General features: G+C 72.6%; 1 protein-coding gene across 3 annotated transcripts; it reads right to left on the bottom strand.

Moving 5' to 3' along the window:
* Positions 1-1,346: 1,346 nt before the first annotated feature.
* On the bottom strand, positions 1,347-9,432 carry NR4A1 (nuclear receptor subfamily 4 group A member 1). 3 transcript variants are annotated; one of them, XM_068921448.1, is made up of 7 exons: positions 9,413-9,432; positions 4,922-5,646; positions 4,339-4,468; positions 3,628-3,779; positions 3,335-3,537; positions 3,071-3,249; positions 1,347-2,059 (listed from the first exon to the last, which is right to left on the bottom strand). In XM_068921448.1, exons 2-7 carry the CDS (start codon positions 5,642-5,644, stop codon positions 1,794-1,796), a joined length of 1,653 nt encoding a protein of 550 aa, XP_068777549.1. In that variant the 5' UTR covers positions 5,645-5,646; positions 9,413-9,432; the 3' UTR covers positions 1,347-1,793. The 3 variants fall into 3 exon arrangements, with proteins under 3 accessions (XP_068777549.1, XP_068777547.1, XP_068777548.1); XM_068921446.1 differs by lacking the exon at positions 9,413-9,432 and adding an exon at positions 8,755-8,793; XM_068921447.1 differs by lacking the exon at positions 9,413-9,432 and adding an exon at positions 8,750-8,788.
* Between the last annotated feature and the right edge of the window lie 6,049 nt (positions 9,433-15,481).

Genomic DNA, 15,481 nt, shown 5'->3' on the forward strand with positions numbered 1-15,481 from the left:
CCCCGTGCAACGTCCCCATGCAGCCCCGTCCCCATGCCCGCCCCATGCAACGTCCCCATGCAATGTCCCCTTGCCGTGTCCCCCTGCAAGGTCCCCGTGCAGCGCTCCCAAGCAGCCCCCCCGCCCGTGTCTGTCCCATGCAACACCTCTGTCCCCCTGCAACGTCCCCAGGCAGCCCCGTCCCCGCGCCGCCCCCGCGGCGGTGCCCCGTGCCGGAGGATTTCCCGAGCCCCCGCGGGGAAGCGCGCGTGGCACGCGGGAGCCGCCCGGCCTGCGTCAGACCCCTTTGACTATTGTGCGGGGCCGGGAACGCCGGGAACGCCGGGCCGGCGGGGACAGAGCCGCCTTGTTGTGCGCCCGGCGCGGGGCCGCCGGCCGTCCCCGCCGGCCTCAATGTGCCCCTTGTTCGGCATCGGCCTTCGGTGGCTCCAGCACCATTTGTGCTGCGGCCAGGCCGGCCCCGGCAGCGCAGCGGGAGGAAGGGGGCAGCCCCAGGACGTGGGGACTGTGCTGTCCCCCCCGTCCCGGTGTCCCCAACTCCGGCCCCTCTTTCTCTCCTGGCCTTGCAAGACCCCTGTTGCAAGACCATTGCAACACGCCGTGGCCTTGCTCCGCCGTGCACGGGTGGCGGGGGGCTGTGCAAGGTGCCACGGCCTTGTCCCGGGGCGCGTGGGCAGCGGGGGGCTTTGCAGGGCACCGCGGCCTTGTCCCGGGGTGCACGGGCAGCGGGGGGCTTTGCAGGGCACCGCGGCCTTGTCCCGGGGTGCACAAGCAGTGGGGGGGCTTTGCAGGGCACCCCGGCCTTGTCCTGGGGTGCACAAGCAGTGGGGGGCTTTGCAAGGTGCCGCGGTCTTGTCCCGGGGTGCACAAGCAGTGGGGGGCTTTGCAAGGTGCCGCGGTCTTGTCCTGGGGTGCACAAGCAGTGGGGGGCTTTGCAAGGTGCCGCGGCCTTGTCCCGGGGTGCGTGGGTGGCAGGGGGTTTTGCAGGGCGCTGTGGCCTCATCCCAGGGTGCACGGGCAACGGGGGGGCTTTGCAAGGCACCACGGCCTCATCCTGCGGCGCACGGGCGGCGGGGGGGGGCTTTGCAGGGCGCAGCAGGGCCACGCCGCCCCTGCGCGTTGCAGCCCGGCGGCGGGGGGAGCGGCGCCCGCTCCCCGGGTTATTTTGGGGAGGATAAATCCGGCGGGCGACAGGTGCGGGGCAGCGGCGGCGGCGGCTCAAGGGCAGCGGCGTGGGCGACGTGCGGCTCCCCCTGTTCCCAGCGCTGCAACCGGAGCCGCGGGGCGGCCGGCACCGGCGCGGAGGCACGGCCAGCCCAGAGCTTTCTTCCAAATTTCAATATATTAAATATAGAATATATTAACGGGGAGGGGAAGAGGCAGGGAAGTCCCGCAGGGTAAGTCCAGAGGGGGGATACACAAATATAAATGTCGATTTTTTTTTTCCTCTCTCTTTTTTGGGAGCTGCTGTCAGTTTTTACGTACAAGTTTATATACAGAAAAAGGCCAAAAAAAAAATTTAAAAGGGAGCAGGGGGGAGGCGGCTGGGGAGGGGGCGCCGGGGCCGGGGGCGCCCGGCCGCTCCCACGCTCTATGTACAGGGCTGAGCTCGCGCTATTTACAACGTGGGGATTTGTACAGTTTAAAAAAACAAAAAAAAAGGCGACTGGTGCCGGCGCTGCCCAGGCGGCGGGGAGGAGGGTGCCGGCGCCGGGGCCGTTGTGCGTCTGCGCCGGGCACCCGCAAGGCACGTGGAGGAGGGGGCCCAGGCGATCCCGGCGCCCGCGGCCGGCTCAGAAGGGCAACGTGTCCATGAAGATCTTGTCGACGATGGGCGGCGGCGGCACCAGGTCCTCCAGCTTCAGGTAGAAGATGCGCTGGAGGCCCTGGGTGCAGAGGGTGCGCAGCTCGGGCAGCTTGCCCAGCAGCTTGGAGAGGCCGCCGGGGCGGCCGGGCTCGGCCCCCGCCGCCGCCGCCGCCGTCGCGTGGTCCTTGAGGCAGCTCACGATGCGGTTCTGCAGCTCCTCCACCCGCTTCGGCTCCTTCAGCCCGTGGCGGTCTGCGCGGGCAGCGAGAGCCCTGAGCCGCCGCCACGGCGGGGACGGGCACCAGTGCGGTGGCAGGGATGGGGACGGGGGCTGATGCAATGGGGACGGGCACCAGTGCGGTGGCAGGGATGGGGACGGGGGCTGATGCAATGGGGACGGGCACCAGTGCGGTGGCAGGGATGGGGACGGGGGCTGATGCAATGGGGACGGGCACCAGTGCGGTGGCAGGGATGGGGACGGGGGCTGATGCAATGGGGACGGGCACCAGTGCGGTGGCAGGGATGGGGACGGGGGCTGATGCAATGGGGACGGGCACCAGTGCGGTGGCAGGGATGGGGACGGGGGCTGATGCAACGGTGTGGCGGGGACGGGGGCCAAAGCCACAGCATGGATGGGGATGGGTGCAGTGGCAGGGATGGGGACCAGTGCGGTGGCAAGGATGGGGACCAGTGCGGTGGCAAGGATGGGGACCGATGCAATGGCGTGGCAGGGATGGGGACCAAAGCCACAGCACATATGGGGATGGGTGCAGTGGCAGGGATGGGAACCGATGCAGCCACACAGCAGGGGCAACAGGGACCGATGCAACCAATGCAGTGGCACAGCAGGGTCAGGGACCCATGCAGCAGTGTGGCAGGGGCCAGGACCGCTGCAATGGGGACAGGGACCGACGCGATGGCAGGATGGGGACCAATGCAGCCAATGCGATGGTGTGGCAGGGACAGGGGCCGATGCAACGCCAGGGACGGGGACTGATGCAGCCAGTGCAACGGTGCTGCAGGGACAGGGACCGATGCAATGGCAGGATGGGGACTGATGCAACGGCACGGGGACAGGGACCGATGCAAGGTGGTGGTGGCAGCGGGGGACCAATGCAACGGGGCGGATGGGCACAGGGACACGACGCGACGGCAGGGATGGGGGCCGATGCAGCCAACGCGACGGTGCAGAGGGGACAGGGACGGTGCAACAGCGGGACGGGGACCGACGCAGCGACCTCCCTCCCCCCCCCCGCTGCTCACCCGTGATGATGACGAGGGCGGCGAGGCAGGAGAAGGAGGGCACGTCGACGTTGAGGCGGTGCAGGCTCTGCGAGAACTCGAGGATGGCGTCGATCCAGTCGCCGAAGCCCCGCACGCACTGCAGGCGGTGCAGCACCACGCCGTTGCAGAAGATGAGCTTGCCTTCCTCGGGCTTGGAGCTGCGGGGCAGCGGGGGGCCGCGTCAGCGCCGGGGCCGCCCCCCCCCCCGCCGCCGCCGCCGCCCCCCGCCGCCCCCCGCCGCACCGGTAGGCCAGGCGCAGGATGAAGAGCTCCAGGAAAGCGGACTCCAGCAGCAGGTCCTGGTCCTCGCGGGGCAGCTCGGCGAAGCCCTGGATCTTCTCGGCCCACTTGCGGATGACGTCCATGGAGCCGGTGAGCAGGTCGTAGAACTGCTGCACGTCCACCGAGTCCTCCTTCTCGAACTGGCACGGCACCGACTCCTGGAACTGCCGCCGCGGGGACGGGGACGGGGTCAGGCGCGCGCCGGTCCCCCCACCGTCACCCCCCCACTCCACCCCGGACAGACCCCGCTCTACCTTGGAGTAGTCGAGCTTGGTGGCGCTGGGCACGGAGTCGATGTGCGCCCGCACCAGCGAGGTGATGAGGCTGACGGGCGACGCGTCCGGCGGCTGCTTCGGCTTCGACGGCAGCCGGCCCCGGCGACCCTTCAGGCTGTCGGTCCGGACCACTGCGGGCAGGAGGCGGCGTGGGGACGGGGTGCACCATGGCCACAGGGACCCCCCAACCCCACCACTGCCGTGCAGCGAGTCAGGCCATGCAACAACTTTGGCTTTGCAATAGGTTTGGCCGTGCAACGACTTTGGCTTTGCAACGAGTTCAGTCATGCAACAGGTTCGGCCATGCAACAACTTTGGCTTTGCAACGGGTTCAGCTGTGCAATGGGTTCAGTCATGCAACAGGTTCTGCTGTGCAACAACTTTGGCTTTGCAATGGGTTCAGCTGTGCAATGAGTTTGGCTTTGCAACAGGTTCAGTCATGCAACAGGTTCGACCGTGCAACAACTTTGGCCTTGCAGAGTTTGGCTTTTGCAATGGGTTCTGCTGTGCAATGAGTTTGGCTTTGCAATGGGTTCGGCTATTCTCAGCGCCGCTCGCTGGGACAGGCACGACACCGGGCACGGGGCCGAGCTTGCCAACACGCAGGGAGGCTGCCAACCCCAGCGGGCGCACACCCACCCCAAAACCCCGCGCGAGGACGAGGCCCCGGCCGGCCGGGCGCCGCTCTACCTTCTTTGACCATGCCCACGGCCAGGCACTTCTGGAAGCGGCAGAACTGGCAGCGGTTCCTGCGCCGCTTGTCCACAGGGCAGTCTTTGTTGGCCAGGCAGATGTACTTGGCGTTCTTCTGCACCGTGCGCTGCGGGGAAGCGGGGAAGGCGGCCTCAGCCCGGGGCGCCGCGCTGCGCCGGGCCGCCGACAAAAGCCCTTCTGTGTCCCCCACCGCCGCCGCGTCCGTCGCGGCTTCCGGCCTTGCAACTGGCCGCTCCGGGGTGCCGCGTGCCTCCTTGCATCCTGCCGCGCCGCAGCATCCCGCCGCGCCGCAGCATCCCATCTGGTGGCAGCACCCTGCCATGCCGCAGCACCCTGCAGCATCCCGCCGCGCCGCAGCATCCCATCTGGTGGCAGCACCCTACTGTGCCGCAGCACCCTGCGGCACCCCGCCATGCTGCAGCATCCCATCCGGCAGCATCATCCCATCCGGCAGCAGCACCCCGCCGTGCCGCAGCACCCCATCCGGCAGCAGCACCCTGCCGCGCTGCAGCACCCCGCCGTGCCGCAGCATCCCATCCGGCAGCAGCACCCCGCTCACCTTGAAGAAGCCCTTGCAGCCCTCGCAGGTGCGCACGCCGTAGTGCTGGCAGGAGGCGTTGTCGCCGCACACGGCGCAGCGGCCCTCGCCGGCCCCGGCGCCCCGCGCCTTGCCGGGGGCCAGCGCCGGCGCCTCGAGCAGCCCGCCGAAGCCCCCGGGCGAGCCCTGCGCCAGGGCCGAGGCGTCCGGCGGCGGCGGCGCTTTGGGTGGGCCGGGGGCCGTGGGCCCGAAGGCGAAGAAGGAGGGCTGGCACCCGCCGCCCTTGGCCGCCTCGGCCCAGCAGCGCCCGGCCTCGAAGCTCGGCGGCGGCGGCGAATAAGCCCCGAAGGAGCTTTCCCACGCCGGGGCCGGGGCCGGCGGGAAGCCCGGCGCGGAGGGCGAGGGGACGGAGCAGGGGCTGCCGTAATAGTCTGAGCCGCTGGACGACAGCGTCTCGTCCGGCTGGGAGCCGAAGGCGCCGGGGTAGCAGCCGTACACCTGGAAGTCCTCCAGCTTGAAGGCGGCGGCGGGCTGGGCGCTGGCCGGCAGCTGGTAGAGGAAGGCGTCGAACTCGCCGGCGTAGCTCTCCATGAAGGTGCTGAAGCTGGGCAAGGCCGGGGCGGCCGCCAGGTCGGCGTCGGCCGGGAACTTGCCGCCGTCGGGGCTCAGCAGGTCGGCGGGGTAGCGCTCGCCGGGGCCGGCGCCGGGCGACGCGGTGCCATGCTGCGCCTGGATGCAGGGCATCGCTGCGGGGAGAGCGGGGCGTCACGGCGAGCTGCTTATCCCCCCGCTCCCCGCCGTCGCCGCGCGGGACGCCCGGGTGCTGCACGCGCGGAGCGAGTCGGGGAGGTCTCTGCATCACTGCAGGAATCACCCCCTCGTGCAAGAGGCCGAAAGGATGCGACGCTCCCACCGACAGGCAGGGAAGGGGCAAAACCCACCGGCTGAGCCGAGAAAAGGGGCTTCGCCCGGGCAGGGGGGACAGCGGGATGCAGCGGAGGCGGCCGGGCCGGAGCGGCCGCGGAGCTGCCGCCGCCGCTGTCCCCGGGAAAGGTCACGGCGCAGCCAATGGGCAGAAAGGACATTGCCCAAAACGCTGGGTTAGCAAAGCCGCGAAAGGCAAGGAGGCAGGAATGCGCCCGGCGGATTCCCGAGCCCTGGCCCCGGCCGGGGAAGCCGGGCTGCAAAGCCGGGGCACCTCGGGGCTCAGCCCTGGCGGTTCGGGGCTCGGTGGAGAAGCGCCCGCAGGACCCGCCGCAGCGGGAGAGGAGCCCGGGGGGCTGCGGGGCTCCCCCGAAACACGAGTCCCAGCTGAAAGCCAAGCCGGCAGCGCCCTCGTGACAAGACGATAGTGTAATTCATATCGCAGACCTTTAAAGGTCACCTTGCGCCCGGCCCCCAGGGCCGCGGGCCGGAGCCGGCCGCCGCGGGCACCCGCGCCAGGTCGCCCGCCGGCCCCCGAGCCAAGTGCCGGGAGCGTCGCTCCTGCCTCCGGAAAGCTGACACCCGCCTCGCCGACGGCGTTTAAAAATACCCGCGCGGGTGCCCGCAGCCCCCGGGAGCGGGGCTGCCCCGGCCGGGCCGCCCGCGTCCCACCTCTCCCGCGGTCCCCAAAGAGGCTTCGGCCAGCCGGGACCCACCGCGCCGGGGTCTGCAAGGCGCCTGGGGTCTCTCCGCCACCGAGACGGGCCAGGAGCTCGGAGGGCGCGAGCTCTGGACGTGCCCAGCGGCAGCCCTGGCCCCGAGCCCCCGGGCAAGGGATCAGCCACCTGCGGCCGCCCACGGCACGCTCGGCCTCACCGGCAGCTCTGCAAATGCTCCGGCTGTAAATCACCGCCGGCGGTCAGTTCGCCCCGGGGCGGCGTTCGCCGAGCGCCCGCCGGGCACCGTTCCCGTTTGCTTAGTCCAACGCGTTGGTGCTTCCCGGCTCGCTCCCGTGCCCGCAGCACCATGCGGAATTACACCCCCTGCCCCCCGCGCTAAAATCCCACGCCGGGGATGCACCAGCCAGCTACGTTACTTGCAGGCGCTGCATGAAGGGCTGCGTGCGGGAGGAGGACGCCTGCGCTGGCGGGCACCCCTGGCACCGGGCCCGGCGGTGCGGGGGGATGCTGCCGGCGCCCGGCCGCTGCTGCACCTGCTGCGTGGCAGGGCCAAAAACGCCTGCAAGGGGGCTTGTCCGGGCGGCGATGCCCCCGCGGCGCCACGTCCTGGGCGATTGCCTGCAGCAAGGTCCGGGGTGCCCCCGGCGTGGCCGTAGCCCCGCGGCAATGCCCCCGGTGCAGCACCCGCGGTGCCCCACCGCAGCCGTCCCCCCGCAGCCCCGGGGTCAGGGTGCAGGGTACCCCGCCAAGGCAGGAGGTGATGCCACCTTTGGGGTCACCTCCGGTCCCCCGTGCACCCCGGCTGTGCCGCCTGCCCCAGTGCCCGACCTGCTGCCTGGTACCAACCCGGCTGCTGCAGCTGGGGGCGGCGGGGGGGTTCCCGTGCCCTGGGGGTACCCGCAGCCCGGCCCCGACAGGCGCCCGCCCCGGTGGCGGCTCCTGCCAGCCCCAGTGCCCCGGGGCGGCACTGAGCGCCGCGGCGGCGGCTGCCCGGCCCCCCCCCGGTGCCTCCCGCCCATGCAGTGCCCCGGCCCCCCCCGGTGTCCCCGGGACACCCCGCCCGTGCAGCGCCCCGCCCCCCCCGGGACACCCCGCCCGTGCAGCGCCCCGGCCCCCCCCCCGGGACACCCCACCCGTGCAGCGCCCCGGCCCCCCCCCGGGACACCCCGCCCGTGCAGTGCCCCGGCCCCCCCCCCGGTGTCCCCGGGACACCCCGCCCGTGCAGCGCCCCGCCCCCCCCGGGACACCCCGCCCGTGCAGCGCCCCGGCCCCCCCCCCCGGACACCCCGCCCGTGCAGCGCCCCGGCCCCCCCCCCGGGACACCCCACCCGTGCAGCGCCCCGGCCCCCCCCCCCGGGACACCCCGCCCGTGCAGCGCCCCGGCCCCCCCCCCGGGACACCCCGCCCGTGCAGCGCCCCGGCCCCCCCCCCGGGACACCCCGCCCGTGCAGCGCCCCGGCCCCCCCCCCGGGACACCCCACCCGTGCAGCGCCCCGGCCCCCCCCCCCGGGACACCCCGCCCGTGCAGCGCCCCGGCCCCCCCCCCCGGGACACCCCGCCCGTGCAGTGCCGCCGCACGCCACCCGCTCTGCCGCGGCCCCGGCGTCTCCGGGTCGGGGAACCCCGCGCCCCTCGCCCGGCGCCCGCTCCCCCCGCTGCACCTCGCACCCCCCCGCTGCACATCGTCCGGTGCCCGCTCCCCCCAGCGCCTTGCACCCCCCCGGTGCACATCGTCCGGTGCCCGCTCCCCCCGGTGCCTCGCACCCCCCCGGCACCTTGCACCCCCCCGCTGCATCTCGCACGGCGCCCGCTCCCCCCGGCACCTCGCACGGTGTCCGGTGCACCTCGTCCGGTGCCCGCTCCCCCCGGCACCTTGCACCCCCCCGGTGCGCCTCGCACGGCGCCCGCTCCCCCCGGCACCTCGCACCCCCCCGGTGCACCTCGTCCGGTGCCCGCTGCCCCCGGTACCTCGCACCCCCCCGGTGCGCATCGTCCGGCGCCCGCTCCCCCCGGCACCTCGCACCCCCCCGGTGCGCATCGTCCGGCGCCCGCTCCCCCCGGCACCTCGCACCCCCCCGGTGCACCTCGCCCGGCGCCCGCTCCCCCCGGTGCACCGTGCACCTCGCACCCCCCCGGTGCACCTCGCCCGGCGCCCGCTCCCCCCGGTGCACCGTGCACCTCGCACCCCCCCCCTCCCCCGCCCGGTGCACCCTGCCCGGCGCCCCCGCCCCGCGATGCTCCGTACCGTACCCGGTGCCGGTACCCGCTGCCGCGCGCCCGCCGGGGCTCGCCGGCCCCCGCCACTACTTTCTCTTAAGGGCTCGGTGACGCAGGCGGCGGGGGCGGGGCGGCGCGCGGGGGCCCCGTGACGCACGCGCGCGCCCCATAGAAGGCGCGGCGGGGCGGGGCGGTTCCGGCGGCGGGGGCGGGGCGGCGCGCGCGGGGGGCCGCGGCCCGTGACGCACGCGGGGTTCCATTGACGCAGGCCCCGCGGCGGCGCCTATAAATAGCGCCGCGGCCCCCGGCTAAAAATAGCACGGGCGCCCCCCCCCTTCCTCCTTCCCCCCCCCCCCCCCCCCGGGGCCTCCCGGGGAATCGGCATCCCCGTGCACCCCCCCCCCCCCCCCCGCTCCCAGTGCCCTCCTGCTTCCAGTATGCCCAGTACCCCCCCACCCCGATTCCAGTATGCCCAGGGCCCCCCACCCCTGGCTGGTGCTGGTATGCCCGGGTCCCTCCTGCACTGGGGTCCCCAGTCCCTGCTGGTGCTGGTATCCCCAGGGCCAGTACTCCCAGTCCTCCCCAGTGTCAGTATCCCCAGTGTCTTCCAAGTACCCCCAGTCGTCCCCCCAGTACCAGTATCCCCAGTGCCATTACCTCCAGCTCCTCCCAGTCCCCCCAGTGCCATTACCTCCAGCTCCTCCCAGTCCTCCCCAGTACCACTATCCCCAGTCCCCCCCAGTGCCATTACCTCCAGCTCCTCCCAGTCCTCCCCAGTACCACTATCCCCAGTCCCCCCCAGTGCCATTACCTCCAGCTCCTCCCAGTCCTCCCCAGTACCACTATCCCCAGTCCCCCCCAGTGCCATTACCTCCAGCTCCTCCCAGTCCTCCCCAGTACCACTATCCCCAGTCCCCCCCAGTGCCATTACCTCCAGCTCCTCCCAGTCCTCCCCAGTACCACTATCCCCAGTCCCCCCCAGTGCCATTACCTCCAGCTCCTCCCAGTCCTCCCCAGTACCTCTATCCCCAGTGCCCTCCCAGTGCCAGACCCCCCCATTGCTCCCCCAGTGCCCTCCCGGTGCTGGTTCCTGCGGTGCTGGGGCCCCGGGGCTCCACCCTGGGGCCAGTTCCCACGGTGCCGGTGCCCTGGCCCCCCCCCCCCGGTGCCCGTGCCCTCCTGGGGCCGGTTCCCGCGGTGCCGGCGCTCTGCCCCCCCCGTGCCGGTTCCCGCGGTGCCGGCGCCCCGGTGCCCCCCCAGGGATCCCCCGGGGCTCCCCGCGGTGCCCCCCCAACACCCGGCACGTCCCCCCGGGGGCCCCCGCGTCCTCCCCGCCCCGGTCACCTCCCTCCGCCCGGCCCCGGCCCGGCGAGTCCGGCAGACAGAACTGGGGATTTCAGGGCCAGAAATAAACGTCGCTGATAAGTCAGCGGCTGGAAAGATTTATGCATTTTCCTATTGTTAAAATATTTTTAGCCGGGGCTCTGGAGTTGTTTAAGCGCTCACGTTCAGAAAAGCAACTGCGTAACGAGCTGCGTTTTTATTACATGTTTGTGCCGAGTTCCTGGCAGGCCTCCCGGGACGCGGGGCCGGGAAGGCGCTCGCCGCCTGCGCCCGGGCGCCCCGGCCCCTCCGAGGGCGAGGGGGAAAAGCGGCCGGGCCGGAGGCGAGCGGAGAGGCCTGCGACGGGCAGCGGCGAAAGGGGGCCCGGGGCAGCGCATCCGCCGGGACGCGCCCCGGCCTCCGCCAGGAAACCAGCCGGCGCTTTGGAAAGATGAGCTCGGACGTGGGTGAATCCCGCGCCGGCGGGCCCCGAAAGGGCGAGCCGGGAGGGACGGGGCTCGGCGGGGGCCTGGGGGTGCTCAGCGAGGGGGACGCAGCGGTGCGGAGCCCGGGCGGCTTCGGGAGCCGGGTCCCGGCACGGCTCAGCCTGCGCCCGCCCGGCCCCCGCGGCCCCGGGCGGCACCGACCCGCTCCGGCAGCTTCGCTGGCCGAAAGCCGCGGGTGCCGGCTGCGGCACGGCCTGCCCGGGTGCGGGGCCAGCTGGGGCAGGGCTGCACGGGGCGATCGCCCCCAGGCAGTGCCACCCCCCCCCGGCAATGCCACCTCTGGGCAATGCCACCCCCTGGCAATGCCACCTCCCAGCAATGCCACCTCCTAGCAATGCCACCCCCCAGCAATGCCACCTCGGGGCAATGTCAACCCCTGGCAATGCCACCTCCCAGCAATGCCACCTCGGGGCAATGCCACCCCCTGGCAATGCCAGCCCCCAGCAGTGCCACCTCGGGGCAATGCCACCCCCCTGCAATGCCACCTCGGGGCAATGTCAACCCCTGGCAATGCCACCTCCCAGCAATGCCACCTCGGGGCAATGCCACCCCCTGGCAATGCCAGCCCCCAGCAGTGCCACCTCGGGGCAATGCCACCCCCCTGCAATGCCACCTCTGGGCAACGCCGGGGAGCAGGAGCGGCCGCCTGGCCGGCTGCCGCGGGGGGCCGGAGGGGCAGGCGGTGGCACCGGGCAGGCTGGGCCGGCGAGCGCGTTGGCTGGTCCCTCCGCAGCCCCCCCGGGGCACCTCCGACTGCCCCCAGGGCCTGCCGGGGGGACGGGCACTGGACCCGAGCTGCGGCCCCCGGGGGGGCGACAAGCTGGGCTGGCGCAGGGTGACGCGGGGCCCCAGCAGCAGCGCTTTGTGCAGCACCCTGCACCGGGGCAGTGCCACCCTCGCCCTGCCCGGTGGCAGGGGCCAGGCCGGGGCTGGCAATGCTGCGGTGGCCCCGCGGGCACAGAGACACCCACCGGGAGGACCGCAGCCCTGCATGGAGGTGTCACCGAGGTGTCACCGGGGTGGCACCCCCGCGGGCCCGCTGCGGGCACGGAGGGGAGCAGGACACCCTGACCTGCAAGGAGCGCAGCGCTGGAGGGGCCTGGGGCTCACAGCCACCGGTGGGTGCACGGTCACCAGAGGGTGCACGGTGACTGTGAGGGTGCACGGCCACGGGGAGCCCAGGGTCACCAGAAGGGTGCACGGCCACGGGGACCCCATGCTCATCGAGGGTGCATGGTGACCAGGAGGGTGCACGGTCACCGGGGGGTGCACGGTCACCGGGAGGGTGCACAGCTACTGGGAACCCACAGTGAGCGGGAGGGTGCACGGTCACCGGGGGGGTGCACAGTGACCGGGAGGATGCACAGCCACCGGGAGCCCACGGTCACCAGGAGGGTGCACGGTCACCGGGGGGTGCACGGCCACCGGGAGGGTGCACGGTCACCGGGAGGGTGCACGGTCACCGGGGGTGCACGGTCACCGGGGGGTGCACGGTGACCAGGAGGGTGCACGGTCACCGGGGGGGTGCACGGCCACCGAGAGGGTGCACGGTGACCAGGAGGGTGCACGGTCACCGGGAGGGTGCACGGTCACCGGGGGTGCACGGTCACCGGGGGGTGCACGGTGACCAGGAGGGTGCACGGCCACCGGGAGGGTGCACGGTCACCGGGGGGTGCACGGCCACCGAGAGGGTGCACGGTGACCAGGAGGGTGCACGGTCACCGGGGGGTGCACGGTGACCGGGGCCAGGCGGTGCCGCCGCCCCCTCCCCGCCGCCCGTTACCTCGCTGCTCCCGGCCCCGCCGCCGCCGCCGCCGCGCTGACCCATCCGCGCGCCGCCGCCCGCCGGGGGAGGAGGAGGAGGAGGAGGAGGAGGAGGGGGGGGGGAGGCCGTGACGTCACGCCGGGCCGCTGACGTCCCCGGAATCCCGGCGGCATCCCGGGGAGCGGGCGCGCGCGGGGATGCCCCGGGCCGGCGGCAGCGGGGGCTCCGCCGGTGCAGCCCCGGGCCGTCACCGCCGCGGCCTCCCCGGCTGGGCTGGCGCTGCCCGGGCCCCCGGCAAGCGGCCCCGATTAACGGGAGCCGGTGACTCCGGGCCACCCCGTTGCCCGCAGAGCCGGACGCGGAGCGGGACGGATGAGCCCATCCGGCCGACGCGCGAGGGCCGGCGGGCGCCGAGGGCGCACGGGGACCCCCGGCAGCCCGCGGGGCCCCAATTACCTGCGGTGTAATTAAAGGCGGCCGGCGGGTGATTACAGGCCGCCCGCACCGGAGCCGGCCTATATTTGTCGGTAATGACAGGCTGGCGCGGCCGGGGCGTTGCAGCGGGCGCCCGGCCGCGTCTCGGCACGCGGTGCCTGGCCGCCCCGGGGCCCCCCGTGCCACCGCCAGGCTCGGCCTGTGGCTAAAAATAGCCCGGTGGCGGGTGGCACCTGCTGCGGGGAGGTCCCATGACAGGGTGGCGCGGACGGGGTGCCCCGGCGCTGGCAGCGGGCGCTGGCGAGCCGGGCTGCGCGAGCGCGGCTCTCACCCATACCATAAATGTCCAAGCACGGAGTCATGCTGGAACGGGGACAAGGCATGAGAGCGGCGCGGAGCTGGCCTGGCCCCGCGCACACCCCCCGGCAGCAGGCACGCAGCCGCGCAGCACGCGCCCGCGCTCGCAGCCTGCACGCCTGCGGACGTCGCCCCGCGGCACGCGTGCCTGCACACACGGCCCTGCAGCACGCGTGCCTGCACACGCAGCCCTGCATGTACGGGCGCATGCAGTCCTGCGGCACGCAGCCCTGCAGCACTTGCATGCACACGCAGCCCTGCAGTGCACAGATGCACACGCACAGGCAGCCCCGCAGCACGCTCATGCACACACAGCCCTGCAGTGCACAGATGCACACGCACAGGCAGCCCCGCAGCACGCTCATGCACACATGGCCCTGCAGTGCACAGATGCACACGCACAGGCAGCCCTGCAGCACGCTCATGCACACATGGCCCTGCAGTGCACAGATGCACTCGTGCAAGCAGCCCTGCAGCACGCTCATGCACACACAGCCCTGCTGCACACACGTGCACAAGCAGCCCTGCAGCATGCTCATGCACACGCAGCCCTGCTGCACACACGTGCACAAGCAGCCCTGCAGCACGCTCATGCACACACAGCCCTGCTGCACACACGTGCACAAGCAGCCCTGCAGCATGCTCATGCACTCACAGCCCTGCAGTGCACCCACACATGCACCCACACAGCCCTGCAGCACGCTCATGCACTCACAGCCCTGCAGTGCACCCACACATGCACCCACACAGCCCTGCAGCACGCTCATGCACACGCAGCCCTGCAGCATGCTCATGCACATGCAGCCCTGTGGCACGCACACACAGCCCTGCAGTGCGTGCGTGCACACACACACATGCATGCACATGTGTATGAGCCCTCGCTGTTGTATGAGCACACACGCACGCACACAGCAGCGCGCCCGCCCCCCTGCAGCACAGCGCGGCCCTCGCCCCCCCGCCTCTCGCGCCCCGTCCCTGCCACCCCGGCCAGCCCCCTGCGGCGCTGGTGCTGGCTGGGATCCCCGCGGCGCAGGGCTCTCCCGGTCGGGGCAGCCCCTGTCAGGACCCCTGGGCGGCAGCGCCGGTGCCAGGTCCCCGGGTGCGGAGCCACGTGCACTGCTGGGACACCCTGGGGCCCCAGCCGGGGGGCGCGGGGGTGGGACGCCTGGGTTGCTGGGGCCGGTTCAGCTGCAGCTCGCAGGGCTCCTTGCAAGGACTTTGCAACAGCCTGGCCTGGCACAAGCTAGAGGGGAAACCGAGGCACAGAATGGGGCCCAAGCGCTGGGGATGGGGGCTAGCCCTGGCCCCGTGCACACGGGGCTTGCACGGAGCCCTCGTGCAAGGCTGCCCTTGTGCAAGGCCCCGTGCGGCCGCTGGGCAGCAGTGCCCTCCTGCAGCCGCGGCGCACGGCTAACACCTCACTTGCTCCATGCCCTCGCTAACCGGGGTGCCCCCGGGGCCGGATGCGGGTGCTCAAACCCCCTCGCCAGGGCTGGCAGGACAGCAGCATCGGAGCAGGCACCCAGGGGTGCTCGCTGCAAGGTTGGAGGGGCCCAGCTCAGCCACGGGGAGAGCGGGGGGCTCTGCAGACCCCAACAGCTTTTGGGTGCCGCTTCCTCGGCGTTGGGCGACAGCGTGGCACGGAGCAGGGTGCCGGGGGCCCATCCTGCTCCATCGCAGCCCCTGCGCAGCCCCGGGCCCCCCGCGCGGCAGGAAGGCCTCGGGGTGGGAACCGCTTTCCGAGCCACTTGCAGGCTCCCGGAGGAAGCGAGGCAGGAAGCGGGGCTGGCCGCAGCCCAGCAGCGCCGGAGCCTCCAGCCACAGGAGGGACGCCGAGGACGTGGCACTCGCGGACGGAGGCGTCACCGTGAGCCAGCGCCGGGCCCCCCTCATGACGCCAGCGGGGCAGCAGGATGCAACCCCGAGGAGGCAAACAGCAGAGCGGGGACCGCGCAGCCTGGCACCAGCAACCTCCACCCCGCTCCCGTGTTTGCAGTAGGGAGCCAGCGCGCTGCAGGGCTGCGCGTGCATTCACGTTTGCACTAGGGATGCAGCAAGCTGCAGGGCTGCGCGTGCATTCACGTTTGCACTAGGGATGCGACGAGCTGCAGGGCTGCGCGTGCATTCACGCTTGCAGCAGGGAGCCGGCGCGCTGCAGGGCTGCCCACGCGCCCAGGAGCTGGCACCACAGCACGAGCCCCACTTCCCCCCCTGCGCCAGGGTGCAAAGGGGCAGGCGACCCCCGTGCACCAGCCCTGTGCTTAACAGCTGCTTTTCCTGCCTTTGGGGGGCAAAACAGCCCCCAAAACCCAGAGACCAGGGAGGGGGGCACAGCCCCACACGGGGCAGCAAAGAGGGAAAGTCAGGGGGGATG

Source organism: Struthio camelus, chromosome 28 (assembly GCF_040807025.1).
Source record: "Struthio camelus isolate bStrCam1 chromosome 28, bStrCam1.hap1, whole genome shotgun sequence".
Lineage (NCBI taxonomy): Eukaryota > Metazoa > Chordata > Aves > Struthioniformes > Struthionidae > Struthio > Struthio camelus.

What these genes read in the sequence shown, in the direction of transcription:
- NR4A1 (XM_068921448.1), bottom strand. Translation starts at nt 5,644, where the DNA reads ATGCCCTGCATCCAGGCGCAGCATGGCACCGCGTCGCCCGGCGCCGGC. An exon ending in CGTGGGCATGGTCAAAGAAG is followed by an intron (nt 3,780 to 4,338) that starts GTAGAGCGGCGC and finishes TCCTGCCCGCAG; the next exon opens with TGGTCCGGACCGACAGCCTG. An exon ending in CGCCCTCGTCATCATCACGG is followed by an intron (nt 2,060 to 3,070) that starts GTGAGCAGCGGG and finishes CTGCCCGCGCAG; the next exon opens with ACCGCCACGGGCTGAAGGAG.